This window comes from Lonchura striata, chromosome 20, assembly GCF_046129695.1.
Source record: "Lonchura striata isolate bLonStr1 chromosome 20, bLonStr1.mat, whole genome shotgun sequence".
Taxonomy (NCBI): domain Eukaryota; kingdom Metazoa; phylum Chordata; class Aves; order Passeriformes; family Estrildidae; genus Lonchura; species Lonchura striata.
This window is the reverse complement of record NC_134622.1, coordinates 10,767,915-10,788,496: the sequence shown is the minus strand read 5'-3', so window position 1 is coordinate 10,788,496 and position 20,582 is coordinate 10,767,915. Positions and strand designations below refer to the sequence as shown.

Genomic DNA, 20,582 nt, shown 5'->3' with positions numbered 1-20,582 from the left:
CCTGGAGTCAGGGTCTCATGTCAGGCTCTCGAGCAGCTGGTGGAAATGTCCTAGAACAGGCTGTGACCCTGGCCAGCACCTGTGGCTCTTCCTCCCTCTCAGGGTGGGATTTTGCAGGTTTTGTGGGCCTTGGGCACTTCCAGGGATGGGGCAACCACAGCTTCTCTGTGCCAGGGCCTGTTCCAGAGCCTTTAATTCCAAGCCCCAGCCACTGATCAGTGGTGTGGTAGAGGAACAGACCCACGACTCAGTGTGTTTTTTAAAATAAGCTGAAAACCTCTCTGCTGCTGCCTGCTGTGGCTGGCCATGGTGTGAGTGGCATGTTGTCCCCAAGGTGATCGGAGCCCCACAGGCTCACGGGGCTGGCACAACAAAGTCTCCTTGTCTTTGGGTGGCTCAGTGGGGGTTTGTACATTGTGGGTATTAGGATATTTGCATTCTGCTTTCCTCAAAATAGCCCTGGTTTCCCTGGAAGGCTGTTAACCCTCCTGGGCTGAGGGCTGACAGCCTGTTTTGTTGTGCTGGGTGTAAGAGGCTTTTCACTCCCCAGCTCAGCCCTCCTGGGTTCCTGTGACTGAGACTGCTTTGCTTGACCCACGAGTACCCAGTGCAAGGTTAATTCTCCAAACTAGACTAAACAAAAATAGTGAATTTTAGTTTTCCTGCCTTTTTTTTCTTTTTTCTTTTTTCTTTTTTTTTTTTTTTAGCCTTAGAGTTAAACCTTTCTTTGTTGGGCTGCTGAAAGTGTAGCACATCCTCATAGGAGGAAGTGGAAAAAATCTGGAAATTATTAAGATGCCCAGAAACTCTGAATTGAAAGTTTGAGTCGGGTCCAGATGTGTGTACAAAGACCCTTATCAGGCAACTCTTGGAGGTAATTTGGTGTGGAGCTGAGCCATAAATCCATACACATTTCCTCTTGGAGAAGCCCCATTGCACATGTTTGACATGTCACAAGCCCCTGTCACATGTTTGACATCCCTCCAGGGTTTTCCCCTTGAGGTAACTATGGCTTTGGAATGGTTCTGGCCGTCCCCTTCCCTGTAAGGACAGGGCTGGATTCTGGCAGAAGAGCAGCCAGGCCTCTTTTCTTTCTGCTTTTGCTGTTGATGAAGAGGCACCATCCAGGCCCCCAGTGTTGTGCTTCCCTCCTGTTCCAGCATTGTCCCACTTTGCTGATGGGATGGTGCGTGGGCAGCTTCCCAAAACACCTCATGGTCTGGCACTGGTGCCTGGGCAGTGTGACAGTCTCAGGCAGTTTCTCTCCTGGGACATCAGAGCAGGGCCACACTCCCAGTCCCATACCCCACATGTCATCCCTCACATGGAGAGAGAGTCTGGGTAACAGAGAATCTTCTTCCATATGGGGTATATTTGTTTACAGAGGCTCAGGAATTATTTTTCTTTCCTACTGGTGGCTTTTGCTTCCCCTCTAATCCTGGTTTAAGCCCCTCTGCAGTCAGTGCCATTCCCTTTGTACCCCTGTGTGCTGTGGAAATCAGAAATGGTGCCAGGCTCGCAGAGAGCAGCAGTGGGCTGGGTTGTGGTTGCAGAAGCTAATTACCAGATTCTTGTTTCTAACGGTGCTAATCCAAACTTCATTTCCCTGTTAATTGTGCATCCATCCAGGCTGGATGGGTTTTATCATCCTGGCTGTGCAGTGCCAGTGGCCCTGAGGTGTAACCAGTGCTGCTGTGACACTGGGAGCAGTGGCCCTCCCAAAAGATGTGCTTGTGAAATGAAGTGACGTGACAAACTTCTGGTGCTCCCCCTGTCATTTGACCGGAGGAATCATCTGGGCAAACTCGTGTTAAATGACACTCAGTTAAAAATCAGAGGCACAAAGTCAGAGGCACAAAGCTCAAACCTGTGAATTCAGCCTGCAGCCCAGTGCTGAGGAGAGTGCAGGCGCTGTCTGTCTGCTGGGGGGTGAGATGACAGTGCCTGGGCAGGAACCATGGAGAAGTGCTGTATTTCTCCTTCTTCTGGGAGAAAGAGGCTGGCTGGGGGCCCTGGGTGTCCCCTGGCAGCAGGGCTGGGCTGCTGTCTCACAGGGTGTTGGTAGTGGCACGTGGTTCCAGGGGCACGGAGCAACTTCCCAAGGCAGCAGGAGTAACTGAAAGTGAAAGAATGCAGATCCTTTATTAATAGGGTTTACAGAAATTTTCTGCTGGGTAGAAATATTGATTCTGTATTCCTATTTTAAAAGGAGCTTTTTGTAATGATCACTGGGAGTCGTTCTGTGTTATCGATTGCAATGGAGCCGTGCTGGAGCCCTCCCTCCATTCATCCTGCTCCCACAAGTGCCAGGTTCCCTTTCAGGAACACAGAACTTCTTAAATCAGCACTTCTGTCATTTGGGGGGCTGCAGTGGGAGGTTAGAGGGATGCACACGTTTGCTCTTTCAAACCTGGTTACGTTAGTCTGGAAGTTCACCTTTGAGCGGGAGGAGGTGTGGGGAGGGAGATGCTAAAAATAAACCTCCCCCCCTTAAGTAGATCAGTTCTGCATTTGACATTTACATGGAATTCATTTGCATCTCATTTGTACATGTTTCTGCTCAATAGGTAGAATGTAAGAAAGCACAACCTAAAGAAGTGATGTTTCCACCAGGGACGAGAGGAAGGGCACGTGGGTTGCCGTACACCATGGACGCTTTCATGCTAGGGATGGGAATGTTGGGTAAGTGCCACAGCCACCACTCGGAGCCTCTCGTCTCCCTCATTTCCAAACCCCTGTGCCACAGGGCTGAGCAAATCCCCGCACCTGTGTGGGCTGAAACTTTAGCAGGGGTGGAGTGAAGAAAATAATCCTGTCTGTGGTAAATGATTAACTCCCCCCCCCACACCCCCCCAGCCTGGAATATAAAAAATTTGCATTTAAATGGATGTTTTAAATAGCCTGTTTTACTCTTACTCGCAAAAATAGAATGATGAAAGATGCAGTGTGTTCATTCTGACTAAAAATGATCTCTCCCCTTTTTTAGAGGAATTGAGTCACACATTATTCCCCTTCTTTTAAAGGTAGCTTTGACAGTTCGGCATAGATAATTGAAAATCTTGCTGGTTCTTAAATGGCATGGATGGAGGAAGTGGGGGGATGCGTAACAGGACAGGTCGCAACAATAATTACAAGTTTCAAGGAGATGGAATGGTATTTTAGTCCTGAGTATTGTGTCCAGAAAATACTAATTAAATGGGATAAATGATATTTAATGGCAAATTCCTATTTGTGCATGAGGTCTATTTAGTTATAATTGGTTCTCATTTGTTTCTGCTTAGATAATTCTTTCTAAATAATGTGGCAACCCCAGATACTCTGTTCTCAGCCAAAATGCTGCTAATCCATTGCCAGTGTTTTTTGGTTTTTTTTTGTAAAACACCGTATATTTTAAACTTTCTGCTCCCTTTGTATCCCTGGATTTCCCCTCCTGTGTAAGCGTGTGGGAATGGGAGGGCAATCTGGAGGTGACCCCAGGCAGCAGTGAGCCTTTCCCAGGCCAGGTCTCCCTTGAGGATGCTTTGACTTTCCTATGCTGGGTTTAGATGATCCCAGAAACCGAGCACAAAGCCCAGCCTTGGGATCTGGGTTGCCCCGAGCTCTGCTGAGCAGATTTGGGGGCTGGCTGAGATCCTGGAGGACCCCAGAGCCCCTGGGGTGAGCATCAGGCCAGAGGACCCAGCTCCTGCAAGGACCAGGCTGTTACACTGAGGTGTCTGACACCAGGCACTGCTTGATTTGATAGGAAGAACTTCTGCCATGTTTGCTTTATCTCAGAATTAATAGTACTTCTGTTGGTGTGGCTGGAGCGATCCATTTCTGGATGTGTAATCAGGTTATTTCAGCTGATCATCTGTTTTGCTGTCCCCACGCTCCACTGCCACCCTGCCCCATAGTGTTTGGAAATCACATTTTGTGCTTAAAATATTTGTCTTGCTCTAGTCAGTCTGTGATTTCGTTACCTATGTGTTCCCAGCGTGCCTGAGCCAGTGTACTTGATTTCTGCTGTTTCTCTTCCTTTTCCACCTGTGCTGCCCGAGGTCAGGCTGGTGGAGCTCTGTGTGCCTCTGTGCTGGCCTGTCCTGCTGGCTGCAGGGGGAGAGTCCAGCTCGCCTGGGAAGCCAGGAAGATCCATGGGCATCATCCTCCACCACGTGGGCTCAGCCCTTTTCCTTGCTGCTGGCACAGAGGGAACGGAGCTGGATCCACCCCGGTGTCCAGAAGGGAAAATTCAGCCCCTGGGTGCAGCGTGAGCCTGTTCCCACTGGGGCTGTCTCTGAGAAAGGATCATCTCAAGCTGTGAGAATTAAGGGAAGCAGCCCTCAGCGAGTGGAACTGCACCGAGGAAGGGCTGGGGCACCTGTAGGACCTGCTGGTCCCGCTGCAGTGGGGTCACCCTGAGCAGTGCAGCTCCAGCAAACCCTGCATTTCAGCTCTGGGGACTGGCTGAGCATTTGTGATTGATCCATGGTGAAGGCCAGATGCTTCATTATCCACTCGAGCTGGTTTTTCATCTTCCAAGTTCCTGCTTGCTACCGTGGCACCGTGTTAAATAATTAAGTGCTAAACAAGGAAATTGCAGCACGGGAGAGCAGAGCTGCTGGATGGCTGTCAGAAAGCCCCGGTTTCAAAGGCTGCAGGGCCCATCCCTGCAGGAAGAGGGGCATAATTAACCCATCAAATGATCAGACACAGAGTTCCATCACTGCTGCTGCTGCTGAGCGTTCTGTGGGGGCTCACGAGGCCAGGTCAGGTCTGCCCCGTGTCTTCTGTTCCGTGCCCAACTGGACTGCACCAGAGCAACTGGGCTGCTCTGGAAGGGTTTTATACCTGTTTCCAGAAGCCCTTGCTCAAGGTCACCTTCTCCAGCTGCTGTTCATGGGCAGAGGAGGGAATCGGAGGAACGAAGGCACGAGACAACCCCAAGGAAGGAGCAGGGAACGACTCCCTCCAAAGCTATTAAGGAAGTTGGTCTTTTTCATTAATCACAGCCTCCCCAAGGAGCCTGCAGCAGCCAGGGTCTAAAGGTGCGCAGGCAGCCGCTTCTGTGATGATTTGGTTGATTGGAGCAAAATTAAAGTGTTCTGGAAGGATTTTTTGACTGAGAGAGCAGAGGCAGGCTGAGCCTTCTGCCAGGACGGCTGCTGCGCTGTCTGGGGCTCGGGCTGCTGGTGGGACACGCTGGTCTCAGGGAGAGCAGGGGCTTTAATGAGCCTCTCTGAAAGAGTGGAGCAGATCCAGTTCCACTGCTCTCCCTGTCTGCAGGAAGAGCTGCTCCCCAGCCCCTTGGATGCTCACAGACAGGCCCTGTGTGCCCCCCCAGTTTGGTGACCAGGAAACTCCTCTGTGCCTGGAGCCTCAGACTGGCACCTGGCCCTGGTGTGCAGACCAGGAGCCCTGTCACCAAGGGCACGGGGGTGTCACAGCGCTGCCCCGGAGCTTTTTGCACTCTGGTCAGCTCTGTGCCTGAAAACTTGTAAAGAAGAGAGCAACAAGGAGCAACATTAAGAGGAGATGGGTTTTGTCTCCCATTGCATCTGAAGCTGCTCTCGTGTCTGGGACACTGCAGTCACCAGTGGTGACACACAGCTTTGGAGGTGCCTTGAGCTGGGGCTGGCAGCACTCATTTCTCCTGGTGATGGGCATCATCCTGGTGTTTAATCTTCAAACTGGGCTCCTTTTAGCTGGCAAACCCCTCCGGAGATGGAAGCAGTCGGCCCCCAAGCTCACAGCCCGTGGTGCTGGAGCGATGTGTGGTGGAACACAGATTTGGGCAGGTCTCTGGCAGGGCTCTGTGTTCCTGCTCACGCTCAGTCTAGGTAGGCTGAGCTCATGCATTAGAGAAGCTTGTGCCCTTCAAAGAAAGTCATTCCTTTTTCCACCAGACACTGTTCAAGGGAGCAGCAGCTGCAGCTCAGAGCAACATTTGGAGACAACAGCTTCCTTGCATTTTCTGGAGCATTTGAACTAATTTTGCATGGGTCTCCTGGCTCCTGTGTGCTCAGCATTCCCACATATTGACCATGAGCTTTTGTCCACCCCATTAGCAAATTTTAAAATGAAGAGACATTTCCACAGCCTGGACAGAAGCTGGGTAGAAGTAGTGGTGTGAAATTGCTCTGACTGCTGGTTTGAGGTCTGCCTCCGTGGACAGGACAGTCTTGCTTTGAAGGAGGCGATCCGGTCAACACTTGGATTTTTGGTTTCCTTACAAGGGATTGGTCACTCCCCAGGACTGCCAAGGCAAATCAGCCTCTCTGTGCCCAGTGCAGGATGAGGATGGCACCTAATGGGAATGTTGGGTAGGTCAGCATGGCCATCATTTGGCCTGATGAAGCGTCCATGTAGGTGTGGTGTTAGACACCACTGATATTCAGCCAGGCAATGTCCCCACGAGGATCAGACTCGAGGATCAGGCTTCGAGTCGTTAGAGCAGAGCTGGGCACTGCAGCAGTAAATGAAGAGGAAAATTGAAGTAATGTTGTATTATAAATTTATGATTTCATCTGCCTGCCTTTGAGAGAGCCGAGTGCTGGCAGTGCCAGCAGAGCCCCCGGGCAGCTTGGCTGGTGCTGTGGCTGTCAGGCACAGCCAGGTTTGGCCAGGGCTGCCCTGGGGTCAGAGCCAGGACCATTCCAGGGCAGGCAGCAGAACAGGTGGCATCCAAAGCACTGTGGGCAGCTGCCATCCCCATGTGCTGGTCTGGCTGGGGCCACGGGTACCACACCTGAGAGCTCAGGTGCTGCCCAGCACGCCAGCCCCTGTGCCCTGACACTTGTGAGCTGGCAGATCTGCTTCAGAACTGTCTGAGACACAGCAAACTGAATTCCTCCTCTTGGCAAGGAGAGAGGGGCTGCAGTGGCCGCTGCAGAGTGATTTTTCAATGGTGTTAATGGCGCTACTTACTTAGCAAACAATCCATTTATCAATAGTGCTGTTAAAAAAAAAAAAAAAAAAAAGGAAAAAAGGTTTGTAAAGCTTAACTCTGAAAGATCTGACTTAATGACAGAGGTGATTAATTTCTGCGGGAATCCAGCTGTTGAGCTGTGAAAGGAGGGCTAAGCAGTGTGTACATATCCCCGTGCTGTCCGGGCGTCGCGGGGCTGCCTTCCCTGGCTCTGCCTAATCCCATCATCAGGATTCATCCAAGCATTTTTATCTTCCAGTTTTCCATTATGATTTATAGTACGCTGCGTGTATGTGTAAATGTGATTGGAAGTGGAGGGGCTTGCTGCAGCAGGAAGGCAGCGAGTGATGGATGGGTGTGTTACAGGGTGAATAAAAGCAGGCACAGCAGCCCCCCAGAAGAGCCATCCGGCTGCTGAGCGTGTTCTCAGGCTCCAGCCCAGCTCCTGCCGAGATTCCCACTCTCTTCAGACTGCAGGAGAGAACTTTCCCTGATGGGTTCGTGGTTTGGAGAGGGCTGATGCTGAGCCTCAATGTGTGGTGCACTGGAATTGTGCAGGGTGTGATGCCTGTTTTTAGGAAAACTGAGCGAGGAAATGTTGAGGATCAGTGTGAGGTTAGAATTTTGGGAAACCCCCTGAGTGTAAAGGACACCTTGGGACATTGGCCATCCTGGGGGCACCGTGGGGCCAGAGGGAATGGCTGTGGGGAAGCCCAAACAGGGGGTGTCACAGTGTGTGACCCCAGGGTGCTGCCAGCCCAAACAGCCAGGGGTCAGTGGGACACCCAGCACGTTCATCCACCAACAGGAGACTGAAACCAGCAGAGTTGCCACTTCTGCCTTCACTGAGGTGCTCTCAAATGAACTTTTCTCCTAACAAACCTCCCAAAGCTGCCCGAGGTCGGAAGAAGGGGTGGGTCTTCAGGAGCACTCGGGCAGCTTCCTTTTACTTTCCTGAAAAATTAAAAGCTCTTTGACTCCCTGGCCCGTTGCTGCTGCTGCCTCCAGCTCTTTGATGTGTTAACTGTTGTCCTTCACACTCCCGGGATAAAGAATTACTACTACCTTAATCTCCAACTGTCAATAGCTCTGAAGCAAAGTACATTCATTGTAAGCTCTCCAAATGTCAGAGCAAACCCGTGTTATGTGTTTAGCCTTAGCATTTGGCATTTACTCTTCCAGCTAACAAGTATGCACAGTCCTTGGGCTCCAGACACCAAAGTGCATGTTAATTACCAGAGTGACAGGGCTCCTGCTCGGAGCTGGGCCAGCGCCGCCAGCTCGAGATGTTTCTATTCAGGATAATGATGAAACCTCTCTGCAGTTTGGCATGAGCGGAATAAATCTGATTTTTTAATACCCTTCGTAAAATTAGGTCTCACCCAGCCTCCCTATCATTGTGTGTTGTGTTAAAAACAAACAAACAAAATGTTAAAAAAACCCCTTCATTAATCCTCAAACTTCTCTCTCTTTTTTGTTTTGTTTTTTTTTACATTTCTGTGATCAAGGTTACCCGAATTTTGTTGCAACGTATGGCCGAGGATATCCTGGATTTGCCCCAAGTTACAGTTATCAGTTCCCAGGTACGTACATTTAATTTGCAGATATGCTTATTTCCCCTCTTTCCTTCTTTTTTTTTTTTTTTTTTGTTCTTTTCTTGGGTTTTTTTTTTCATTTTTTAAGTCCGTAGCTGCAAGCTGAGACAGGCAAGTCTGCAGGGAGCATCTCACACAACAGCAATTTATTTATTTATTTTTTTAATTTTAAAGTAGACCTTTATAGCGACATATTTTCAACACTTTTTTTTTTTTATTTCCCTAATGTATAAATTGGTACTGGTTATTTGAAAACAAAACTTCTTAAATTAAAACAAAAAAAAAAAGCAAGAGAGATCACTGGAGAGCTGTTACCCTGCCTTTGATGGGCTTTTCCTTCCGTAGATGCTCTAGAGCTACTACACACAGACACGCACACGCACACAGGGACCCGCACACTGCTCCCCGTGCTGGCCTGTGGTAAGTGAGCGCTCGCTCCCGGGTGCAAATCCCACCCTGCTGGGTCCTGGGCAGCTCTGGGGGTCCCAGCTCGGGGGTCCCCAGGAGCCCTGCCCAGCCGCGTGTGGCTGGGCTCGGGGTGGGTCCCCTCGCGGAGCCGGGGGCAGCGGGGCCGTGGAGCTGCAGGACAGGACGGTGTGGGCTGGAAGGGCCCTTCAGAGCTCCTGCAGCGAGCAGGGCACCCTGCACCAGCTCGGCTTGCTGAGAGCCCCGTCCAGCCCGGCCTTGGGCACTTCCAGGGATGGGGCATCCCACGAAGCCCACCCAAACCCGGCCCTTCCAGCACGTCCCGCAGCGGGACGGCACCGCCAGGACTGGGTTTGCTTTCACCCAGCAGAGCAGGGGCTTTGCTCTGTTTGTGGCTGCAGCCCCAGCTGGCCCCCTCGGCGGGGAGAGCCCCGAGTTCTGAGCAGCCTGGTCACGGGTGGCGTGTGCTCCCCCGGCTCAGAGCGCAGGGCTGGCACCCTGGGGCGACAGGGACACCCAGCGAAGGCCCTGCGGGAGCAGGGAGGGCAGCAGGGAAAGCAGCACCCCCCAGGAGATTCCTCTAGGGTGGGTGAGGACGTGGGCAGTGCTTGGCTATGCCTGCAGCGTGCTGGGGCAGACAGGGAGCCGTGTGTGCAGCCCTAGGTCATTAGGATGAGACCCTGCTTAGGAAAAATACGGATTGTTGTCATCTGTAGTTAAGCAGTGTCCTCGTGATGGGGTTGTTGTGCAGCTGTTTCTTGCAGGACTGGTAACACTGAGAGTGTGTTTACCTGAATTCACAAACGCCAGGGCTCTTCTGAAAGCTGAGCCGCCTCTTCCCACCTCTGGTACATTTTCCCACCTGGAGCAGGCCAGGTCTGAAGCAGCTGGGGTGTCAGGCAGGCAGCAGAGCTGCTGGGGTGAACGGTGCTGGTGGGGAGCAGGCAGCTGCCCCAGATCCAGGTGACACCACCCCTGGTTCCGCTGGAAGCAGCGGGACAGTCGGATCTGGCAGGGTTGCAGCCAGGAGCTGGAGGGGAGGAGGCTCCAGCAGGTGTTTGTGTGTTGTCTCAGGCTCTGACTCCTCACAATTCCCCTGTACCTGCTGATTCATACGAAGGCATTGAAGGAGAGACACCTTTGATAGGTTTAATGTCAGAAATCTGCAGAGGTTGGATGAGTTTAATTATAAACATGTCTAAAGCGAACGTGTTTGCTCACTGACAGCAAAGGTACCCTTTGACTCAACCCCTTCTTAGATGTATTTTTATTAAGGGCATGTGTTTACCAAAGCAGGACTTCCACTTACTGCCTGGTTATTTTCAGTCTCCTGCAGAGATTGAATATGGAAAAAAAATCCAAGGGGTCTGTGCCCACCAGAAAGCTGCGGGTGCCAGGGGAGCCAGGCAGCGTCAGGAGATGCTCAGGGCCCTGTCTCACCTTGCTGAGTTCCCCTGCCCCAGCTCTCTGCCCCTGTGGATCAGTTACTCCTTAGCAGCTTTCCACAGTTGTTGGGAGCTTCTCAAGTGGTTTGGGGCTCAGGTCTCCAGCGTGACAACCTGCAGAGCGTGCAGGTGGGAGCTGTGGGGAGTGGTGCAGCAGCAGGATGGGCTGTCCCCACTGCTGCAGCAGTGTTTGGGGCAGAGAGCCCAGTGCCACGGGGCACAGCTTGGCGCCAGGGAGCCTTTCAGGAGCAGGGCAGGAGTAAGGTGTCAGGTAAAACCTCGGCGTGGTGATTTGGAGGGACAAGTATTGGCTGTTTCTGCAGGAGCATCCCAGGTCCGAGCTGCCTCCTGCCCTGGATGCATCGGTGCTGCAGCCTCAGTAAAATACACAGAAAAAGGGTCAGTCACACTGGGCTGCTCCCAGGAGCTCTGCAGGGCTTGACACAGACAGTCCTGTCCCCCTGCAGTGCTCCTGTGGCTGGGCTCACCCCACAGGGCTGTCACTGCGCGGTCCCTGGGCAGTCTGTGCTCCCCAGTTACTACTGCAGTCTGTTAAAGCCAGAAAAAGGAGTTCCCTTCTGATTGAACTGTCCTGATGGTTTTTCCTGTTGTCCAAGTGAATGAGGTACAAGTGCCAAGACCCACCTATCTGCATTCCCATTCCCTTGTCCCTGTCCCTCAGGGGCTGTCCCATGTCCTCTCCCATGCATGGGACAGCCCCTGGCTCCAGTGGCAAGCCACACAACCCTTTGGCAACTGCTCTATCTCCTCCCATGCCCTTACTCCTCCCAGCCCTTCCTCATGCAGTACATTGCCTCTTTTTTTTTTTTTTTTTTTTTTTTTTAATTTTAATTGCAATCACTCCCTTTCTGTGTCTCTTCTTTTTTTTTTTATTTCTGGGACTTATCTTTTCAGTTTAATCTATTAATTTCTGTTCTTATTTCACTTTGCAGACTATTTGCCGATTTCACAAGACATAATTTTTATCAACTAGTTCTTAAAGATGCATAACAAATTAATCGGGGTTTACTACAGTGCTAATGAGAGAGAGACAGAGAAAGCCTGGGTGGTCCATGTTTAATATCAATGTCCACTGAAAAATTGCTGCTCTTACTGGCTGGTTTGATTGACTGGACTTTTTATTTTATTTTTATTTTTTTAAAGGCTCCATATCCTCACTGCTTTGAGTTTGCTTTTTTTTATTTTTTCCCCCCCCCCTCTGCTTTGTTATGAGTTTTTAATGCCCACTTGGAATGTAACTCACAAGGATGGGGTCAGGGGCGTTCCGAAGGCATGACTTCTCACAAACTTCTTAGAAACCATTTTATCAACGCAGCAAGAAGGGGGATTGGGTCGATTTGGTCTCACAGGCAGCCCCAGAGAGAGTGACTGGCGCTTTTTAAGGTGGTGACGTCCAGCAGTAGCACAAATGGCATCCCGGGTACCCCGTCCCTGGGACCTGTGTGACCCCGGGGTGTCCCAGCCCCACGCGTGCCCCACTCCTGCCCTCCGGCCTGGGGCTCTGGGAGCTGCCCCAGCACACGAGGGCCATGGTGAGATGCCACCAAGAGAGGGGCTCAGGCAGCTGCTGCCCCACACGATTCCTGCTCCCTGAGCCAGTGGGGCTGGCACAGCCTGGCACAGTGGCAGCTGTCCCTGCCGTGGCAGGGCTGGCGCTGATGAGCTTTAAGGTCCCTTCCAACCCAAACCGTTCTGGGTTTCTCTGGTTCTTTGATCCCAGCTCTGACCAGCGATGGTCCCGCACACTCCCTGCAGCTGCTTCTCCTTCCAAACTTTGCTTGCAAATCATGGGCAAATTTCCTAAATTGTGGCCAAGCTTTTCCTGCTTAAGCTGCATCCCACTGCGCCTCTTCATCTGCACCCAAGCCGCAGGAGAGCTGCAAACCTCCACCCATTGGCTTTGTTTAACAAGAGCAGGTTCTGGACTTTGGGGTAGAAAACACACATTCTCTTTAAATCCTGCTCTTCTGGAAGTGTTGCTCCCCATTTGATAAGTTTGTGAGAAGTATGGTGCATGCTTACAGTAGACCTGTAATGCATTTTAATGTTTGTTAATCCACTTGTTTAAAATGTCGGTGTCAAAGGCTCTACAATCCATGGCTGTGCTGTTCATTTCATTAAAGATGCTTGATGTAATACTTGGGTAGTTTTCTTTTGACTTTTCTGCAGGCAATAGCTTTTTTTAATCTGTATGGCTTCTTATTATTTTGTTTGGGTTTTTTTTGCTATGAATTGCTTTGCTTTTGTGAACTTGTCTTAGTGTGCATGATTTGCAAACATTTCGGCTATTGTGAATTTTCTCATTTTTTTGTAAATAGTCCATCTGTGATTTTCTTTTTTTCTTTTTTTTAATTTTTCTTTTTTTTTTTCTTTTTTATGACTTTTTTCCTGTAAGTAACTGAGGTAGAAAATAATAATAAATTGTTTACAACGGATCTGCTGTGTTGCTGCTCTCTTAGCTTGCAATTTTAATATTTGGTTTGGACACCCCAAATAACCAGTACCAATGACAGTTGAATAAAAAAAATAAAACAACCATCACTCAGAGCGTGTGACCCACTGTTTGAAGAGCCTGCAGAGGAGCAGTTACATGCAAGGTGTGTTTACAGCAAAAATTACACCCAAAAAAACCCAAAATGCACTCATAAGTGGGGGGAGAGGAAATTGCAGCATCCCCACAGGTCCTCTGCCACTGTGGAGGGATGTTCCTGCAGTGTCTTTATCCTGGTTATATTTTCTCCCATCATCACCTGAGTGCTTGGGGATTGTCGAAGTTTCATGGAAGCCTTCAGGTTAGAAATTTTAATTATTTATTTTAATTAAGGGTTTGTTTGCTTGTATGTTTGTTAAAGCTTATTAAAACCTTTGTATATGGTGAGAGGTGAGAAAAACAAATATTTTCACAAACTTTGCAGAGCTCAGGGAAATATATTTGCTTATTAATACTGGTGCTGCAGAGGCCATGAGCTCAGCTTTGGGTCACGCTCCTGCAGTGCCTGGGGCAGTGGAAATGCAACACGAAGTCTCAAAATGATGAGGTTTGTTACTGTGAGAGCATTTAAACCACCTTTCTGTTGAGCTTAATTCAGTTTCTTTCCTGGTGCCAGTCCCACGGTGTTCACCCGTCAGTGTGGGCAGGGAGGTACCCTGTGTAGAGTTCTGTGTGGTGCTTGCCTAGGAGGTAAGAAGTAGAAAATAGGAATTTTCCAAGTGAGAAGAAGGAACTGGTGCCAGAGATAAGGGGAATTACTATGTTATGCTTAAGGCTTCTTTGTCTCAGTGTCTTGAGAGGAGGAGGAGAGGGAAGGAGGTTCCTGTGGCTGGGGTTTAGGACACCCCGATGCAAGTTCTGCTGCACAGGTTCCCCCTTGGTTAATGACCTCCATGAGAAGGGGAGTGCAGTGGGGATGGAAAAGGGTGTGGTTGCAGCATCCCAAAAAGCCAGCCATGCCCTCTGTCCCGTGTGCAGTGGTGTAAAACACCCAGCCTGGGGCGTGTGGTCACATTCCCCTGCACTGGAGCACCCTGCTCTGGTGAGGTAAAGTGATTTTAAAGTGCTGCCTGCACATGGCTCCTGTACCCAGAGGAGTGAGGAAGTCTGTATTAATAGGGGTCAGCTCTGTAAAGCACTCTTCAAGCACCACTACACAAGTGCAAGGCTTGTAGAACATTTACTAATGGGAGCAAAGTTTGTCTGGTCGTGATACTGGAATGATCAAACGTAACGCTCAGAAGAGGAGGACCTGGTGGCAGCTGCAAAACAGGAGGAGGAAATGTAAAATCTATTTTAAATTGTTCAGTTACTTAAGCCTTGTAACAGCAAGAGACGTGGAACAGAGCTGGAGATTTTTCTCATTCCTTTGTCTAACCCTTTCTTAACTGGTTAAATCTGCTCTGCTCTCCCCTGCACTGCATGCCTTGATTCCACCTAAACACATCACTGCATCTGCATGGCATCACTGGTTTACAGAGTGCATTTGGAATCTGTTGGAACCACCTGAGTTACCTCTCCATTTCAACCTCCATCCCTGAAAACAGAGACTTCAGACTGGACTTGGTTTAAAATTAAGCTTTTGGGTGTTCTTCTGCTGAGGAGGGGCTGTTCCCATTGCAGGCGCATCCCTGGAGGGAGGAGCAGCTGGAACTGCAGACAGCAAACTGAGAAATTAATATAGCAGAGCCCATAAATCTCCAGCCAGAAGGTTCTCCTTCAAGTTCTGCTCAGATTATTGTGTTTTCTTGCAGGAAGAAATGGTCTCTAGAGCTGTTCTCTGAGTCTGAGCAGAGCTGAAGCACCTCTGCCTTTTCTGAGAAAAGCTGTGGATTTTGATGTTGCAGAGAATTGTGTAAAAGGCTTTTTTCATCTTCTATTTCCCCGTACCCCTTAAAGTAACCTTATTGTTAGATTTAAGGTGAGATTTTCCAGAGAGAAGCTGTTGGTCTGTGTTGATGGTCTGGCTCCCAGCGCTGTCAGTGGCAGCAGAGCGTGGCTGGTGACAATGGAGCCTGTCCCCCTTTTCCTGCCCCATCTTCTCAATGTGAGTGAGGCTGCTCTGGAGGTTTCCCTAAATATCATGACTGACTGAGACCCAAAAGTGACCGGATCCTTTATTAGGTTTTTCTCCACTTACAACTTGAATAACTGAGAAATAAGAACGTCTTGAATGTTGAACACTGATTGTCCTGTTCTCGGCTGCTCACTGATCTGTGCCTGGTGTTAGAGGCTTTAAAACTGATTGCCCTGAGATGTAGTGATCCTGAAGGGGCAGAAAGGAGAGAAAAGAAAAAGAATCCAAACCTCGTAGTGTCTGTAGAGGTCTGTGTGTTTTGGGGCAATGCTGCAGCTCCAGAGTGATGGTTTCAGCTGTGAACAGGCCACAGCTGCAGTGACCAGGAGAGTTAATGAGAGCAATTATTCACAAGAGTAAAGAGGCATAACACAAACACTGGTGTGTGGAGGAAAACATGGATAGCCCTGCAGAAGGAGGAGCGTGGTCTGGTAATGCCCATCCTGCTCTGAGGAATTCTCCGTGTCTGAGCCAGCCAGAGCGTGATGGCTCCCCTGCCTTGTGCCTCAGTAGAGACAATTTTTAACTAAACCTGTTAAAAACTGGGGCTGGAGCTGCAAATATTTGAGCAATATCAGTCTCCTTCGATCACAGAAACATTCAAAAGTGAATGTTTCAGTAGTAGAGTTTCCAGCTAGCCATCGAGGAGCTTCCACGTCCTGCCTTGCCCAGGAGCAGTGATGGTAGTTGCTGCAGCAATGCCTTGAAGATTTCTGGGCTCAGCATCCCAATCCTCTTCTGGGACCTCTTTGATAATGTGGATTGTGGAATGCCCAGTGGCTGCTCTCCAGTGAGGCACTGGGAAGGTCCTTGTCTGCCACTGATGGCTGTGCTGGGTGAAGAGTTCCCCACCCTCTGATAACCTTGGCCTGTGTTTATTGCCTTCTCTTTCATGAAGTTGCCTCTTTGTGTTGGATTTTTTCAGCTTCAGCCTCCAGACACGAGTTCTTTTTATGCCTTTGTTCATCATCAAGGACCTGTCTTTAAATAATACTTACCCAGATAGTTTAGATCATTCATAAAAACGGAGACAAGCAGCTTAACCAAACAGCTCATTTTCTCTACCACCAGAGCAGCGGAAATGAGGCTTGAAGCAAATCAGTGCCACGTTGCTGAACTCCAAATAGGTGCCTTAATGTGGTTCCATCTAACCTGCCCTTGTTCATCCAACAGCAGGTGACTGAGATGCAGAAATTCAGAGCTGATGTGCTGTGAGGTGAGCTCCTGGGTGTTCCTGCCCCTGCAGCCATCATTTCCTTTGTACTTAACTTGTTGGTTAAGATCTGTGATAAATGTTTGGCTTTGGCCTTTAAAATGAGTTGTAGAGTCCAAAGGAGGCCACCAAGATATGAAAGGGATGGAGCACCTCTCCTCCAGGGAAAGGCTGAGAGGATTGGAATTATTCATCCTGGAGTAGAGAAGGCTTCAGGGCAGCCTACAGGAAAGATGGAGAGAGATTATTAACAAGGGCCTGGAGGGACAGGACAAGGAGGAATGGCTTCAAACTGCCAGAGGGCAGGGTTAGGTTGGATACTGGATGTTTGTAACCTAAATCAGCTGCCAGCTTTTGCTTCTTAGTTTGTGGTTTTTTGAATAAGTAGCTTTTTTAGAACAAACTGTTTGCCTTTGAGAAGTTCCCCAGTTTTCAGTATAGTGAAATAACTGCAAAAGGGTTATTGCACTTGAAATGCCACAGAATGATAATTTGGGGACAAACAAGGCTTTGTCTCACTGATGCATGAAGTAATTACTGGGCAGAAATTCACCATTCTCATCCTAAAAGGATCATGGCCTGAGAGTCCCAACAGCTGAAAAATGGGTCATTTACTGTACATAAAGTGGAAATGCCAAATTTTAAATTAACTATATTTGGGGTTTATTGTTTTGCTGAAATTCCAGAATGGGAATATTTGCTCAGCATAAGATCCATCTGCAAACAGACATTGGAAGGTATCAGACACAGGACAGACCTGGTACAGGCAGTGCCCTGGATGATGCAGGGGCTCTGGGGTGAGGGTCCATGATGCATGGTGTGTTCCGGATGGAATTCCTTTATTTGCTGGAAGAGATTTTTAACAAGGTTGATGTAACACAGTGGAAAAAGACAAAGGGAAGCACTTCAGGCTCTGTTGCAATACAGGACTCAGGGCAGGCTTGGAGATACTGAAAGTGTTCATAGAATTGATCAGAACCTTTGGAAAGCACTGTCCTGTTTCCCTGGAGCTCTGCTCTGCTGTGCTGGGTCCTGTTCATCAGCTGTGGTGTGGATGGAGAAAGCTTCACAGAGTCTGCAACCTTTGAGAAAGCTTCACAGAGTCTGCAATCAAATCCCAAGGAGTTAATTGCTACTAAACAGTGGTAATGAGTTGTGAATTATGTGGTAGAACCCCGATCTTTGATCAGTCCTAGGGAACATTTGATTTCTCTGGGTGTATGTTCTTCTCTTAAATATTCAGCACCGAGTTGTTCATCTCAAGCCTGGAGTAGTAGCAGGTTTTTTTTCTTCCTCATTTGTGTTTCCTTATAGAAAGGGAGGGGGAGTGTGAGACAGAGAGCCTGGAAGATGAAGGTTTTAAACATAAAGGGATTGTTTTGGGATGGAGCTTTCCCTTGTGTGTGTTCACCATTAAAGACGACATTTTTGCCCAGTAAATTGGACCCACGCCTGCCTGCCTTCAAAAAAAACTACCAGGCTCTTCTGCTTCATGGTTTTGAGTCTCTGATACTTTTGAAATGAAGCCTAAAGATCCTCCAAAGAGGATAACACAGCCTAATGGAAAGAATAATGCAAGCGAGAACCCATCTGAAATGACAGCTGTGAGCCGGGTGCAGCTTTTCGGGCTGATCAAAGCTGCTGGGAACGCTGCTTGAAAAGGGGGATCAGCCCCTGGGAACGCTGCTTGAAAAGGGGGGATCACCCCTGGGAACCCTGCCTGAAAAGGGGGATCAGCCCTGGGAATCCTGCCTGAAAAGGGGGGATCACCCCTGGGAACCCTGCCTGAAAAGGGGGCTCAGCCCTGGGAACCCTGCCTGAAAAGGGGGCTCAGCCCTGGGAACCCTGCCTGAAAAGGGGGCTCAGCCCTGGGAACCCTGCCTGAAAAGGGGGCTCAGCCCTGGGAACCCTGCCTGAAAAGGGGGGATCACCCCTGGGAACCCTGCCTGAAAAGGGGGCTCAGCCCTGGGAACCCTGCCTGAAAAGGGGGCTCAGCCTCCCGGCTCCTCTCCCTGCTCAGCCTGCACATGAGTTCATATTCCAGCCTTTGCACTTCTTTCCTGCAAGATCAAGTGACCCTCCTGAAGGGTTCAGGTCAGCCTGCTGGGGAGCACCAGGGGTGTAAGGAGTGAAGTGTTGGGGGGTGAAGGAACCTCTGAGCTCGATGCCCTCGGCACAGGGACCCCCAAAAGACCCTGCACAGACCAGTCTGCTGCTTTTGTGTGAACACTCCAAACTCCCCATGAATACAGAGAAAGGGGCTTGCTTCTTAGGTGCAGTTTGATGGTGGCTTTTATTTAATTCTCCATGCCTGTTCCATGATTTTGGCTATTTTCTGAAGCCAGGTGGTGATTCGGGCATCTCAGCTTCCATTTTCTTGTTTTAAATCCCTGTGCTCATTGCTGAAGTCTGAACATGTGACCTCAGGTGCCCAAGTGCTTTGACCATTAAGAGAAAATTCTTTGCATGGTATTTCTTGATGTAAGGACTGATTTTGTTATCTTTGTGCCCTATTTTTGGGTTGATTCCTATTGTCTGACTGGTTGTTGAAGATAGAGTTGTGTGTGCTTTGAGGATGCAAGATATTTGGGGTTTTCAAAGGCTTGTCAGAGCAGGGCTGAAGGAGTCAGTGATTTCTCTTAGAGCCAGAGCTGCAGGAAGAGGGTCCTGGCAGCAGGAAGGGGTGCAAATGGTTCTTGGGTTATTTCCTTTAGTTGCTTTGTGGCCAGGCCCAGGCTGCAGGGCAGGAGAACTCTGTGATTCAAGAAGGAATGGTCTCACCAGAGCAGGAGCTGGAGCAGGGCAGAGATCTGGTGAGCCCCTGAAGCCCATGTGAAGACTGACCCTGCAGCATTGTCCTCACCAGATTTGTTCACAAAGGCCCTGGAAATCTCAATCCTGGGCTCCCACTGCAATGCCCAGAGCAAGGCACTGGGGCTGCGTGCTCCAGCCCAAACTGCTGCTCCAGGGCTGTGCCATCCTGTGATCCCCCTTCTCCCAAACTCACCTGTGCCTTGGAGAGACAACAGCCATGGACTGAATCTGGAACCTCAGGGCAAAGAATTTGACCCAAATCTGTCCATCTCCCCACACTGCTTCACTGTTTAAAGTGAAACTGTTAATGCAGGAAGCAGGAAAATTTATCTGTGAAAAATTGCACTTGGAAGGCTGGTTTTGGCTCATTCTGAGCAATGAGAGAGCATGAAATTGCTGTGAATCCTCAGGGCTTTCCTGGACAGTGTGTGAACCCAGCACAAAACGTTTATTGTAAAATACCTTCTAATTGCAGTGCTTCAAGTGGGCACTGCTGGCCTTTGCAATGGCTCTGGGCTTTGTTTCCTCTGGGCAGCTGGGAGCAGTGGGCACACAAAGCACAGGGCTCATTTGAGCAGGAATCAGCGCTTTAAATAAATGCCAGGAATGATCTGAGCACTCCCTCATTTGTTTTGATTTTCCAGGTGACTTCAGAAGCTCTGAGGGAGTGGGGCTGGTGCTGGCCATGCTCCTGATTGTCCAGGGTGGGATCCAGAGGTGCTGCCATCTGTGCTCCCCTTGGCTGCGAGACACTCTTGTCCAGGCACCCATTCCTGGCACCAGTTACCTCCAGGCTGCTTGCTGAAGTGAGCTGGGAGGCTGGTTGGCAGCTGGCACAGGGAGCCAAGGATCTGCTGACACCCCACAGCCCTCTGTGCTCCTGGGGGTGCCCACAGCAGCAGTCCCCAGTGCCATTGCTGTCTCCTGGAGATGTCTGCACTTGCCAGGCATTGCGGAGGGAAAAGAGTGGCACTGGGCCTGTTCTCACATTCTGCTGGCTACAAGTTCTCCTTGTCCCCTGCTCCAGCTCTGGGAGGTGCTCCCAGTGCCCCGTGCTGGGATCCCTGTCAGGCTGAGCAGGGTGGTGTCAGCTGCCCACCTCTGCGGAGGGGGTCAGGAGCCAGGAGGCACAGAGGTCCCACGGTGAGGTGGCACAGAGGTCCCACGGTGAGGTGGCACAGAGGTCCCACGGTGAGGTGGCACAGAGGTGACAGGGGGTCAGGAGGCACAGAGGTCCCATGGTGAGGTGGCACAGAGTTCCCATGGTGAGTAGGCACAGTGGTGGGAGGTCACACAGGATTAGTGGCGCAGCAGCAGTGACAGGGAAGCTGCTCCCAGCTGAGCCAGCCCGTGATGTGGTGCCTGGCAAAGGGCATTTTAGCAGGGATCGATTGCTTTCAGCGGGCTGGATTGATGAGGGGATCCTCCAGTGCTGGAGCCATGCTGTGAGTGCACCAGCGAGGAGGGTTTTGCCGATCTCGATAATCAATGCCAGTTTCCATCTCCCGCCCGCGGGGCCTGCGGCGCTCCCGCACACAGCGCGAGCAGCTCGAGCTGTTTGGAGCGCCACGGCGCAGGGATGCTTTTATCTCA

At 50.1% G+C, this 20,582-nt stretch overlaps 1 protein-coding gene across 13 annotated transcripts in view; it reads left to right on the top strand.

The window, feature by feature from the left end:
- The window catches only part of MSI2 (musashi RNA binding protein 2), a 199,343-nt gene that overhangs the window by 155,845 nt on the left and 22,916 nt on the right, over positions 1–20,582 (top strand). For 11 of the 13 annotated variants that reach the window (XR_013340983.1, XR_002465669.2, XM_021533023.2 and 8 more), the window contains exons 9-10: positions 2,568–2,682; positions 8,416–8,490. Coding sequence is in view for 11 of the 13 variants with exons in the window: in XM_021533023.2 (XP_021388698.1) it covers positions 2,568–2,682; positions 8,416–8,490 (190 nt within the window). In the remaining 2 variants the exon portion in view is untranslated. Of the gene's footprint in view, positions 1–2,567; positions 2,683–8,415; positions 8,491–8,847; positions 8,923–11,326; positions 12,531–20,582 lie in introns of those variants that run through there. The other 2 variants (XM_077787595.1, XM_021533024.3) reach the window with 2 other exon arrangements.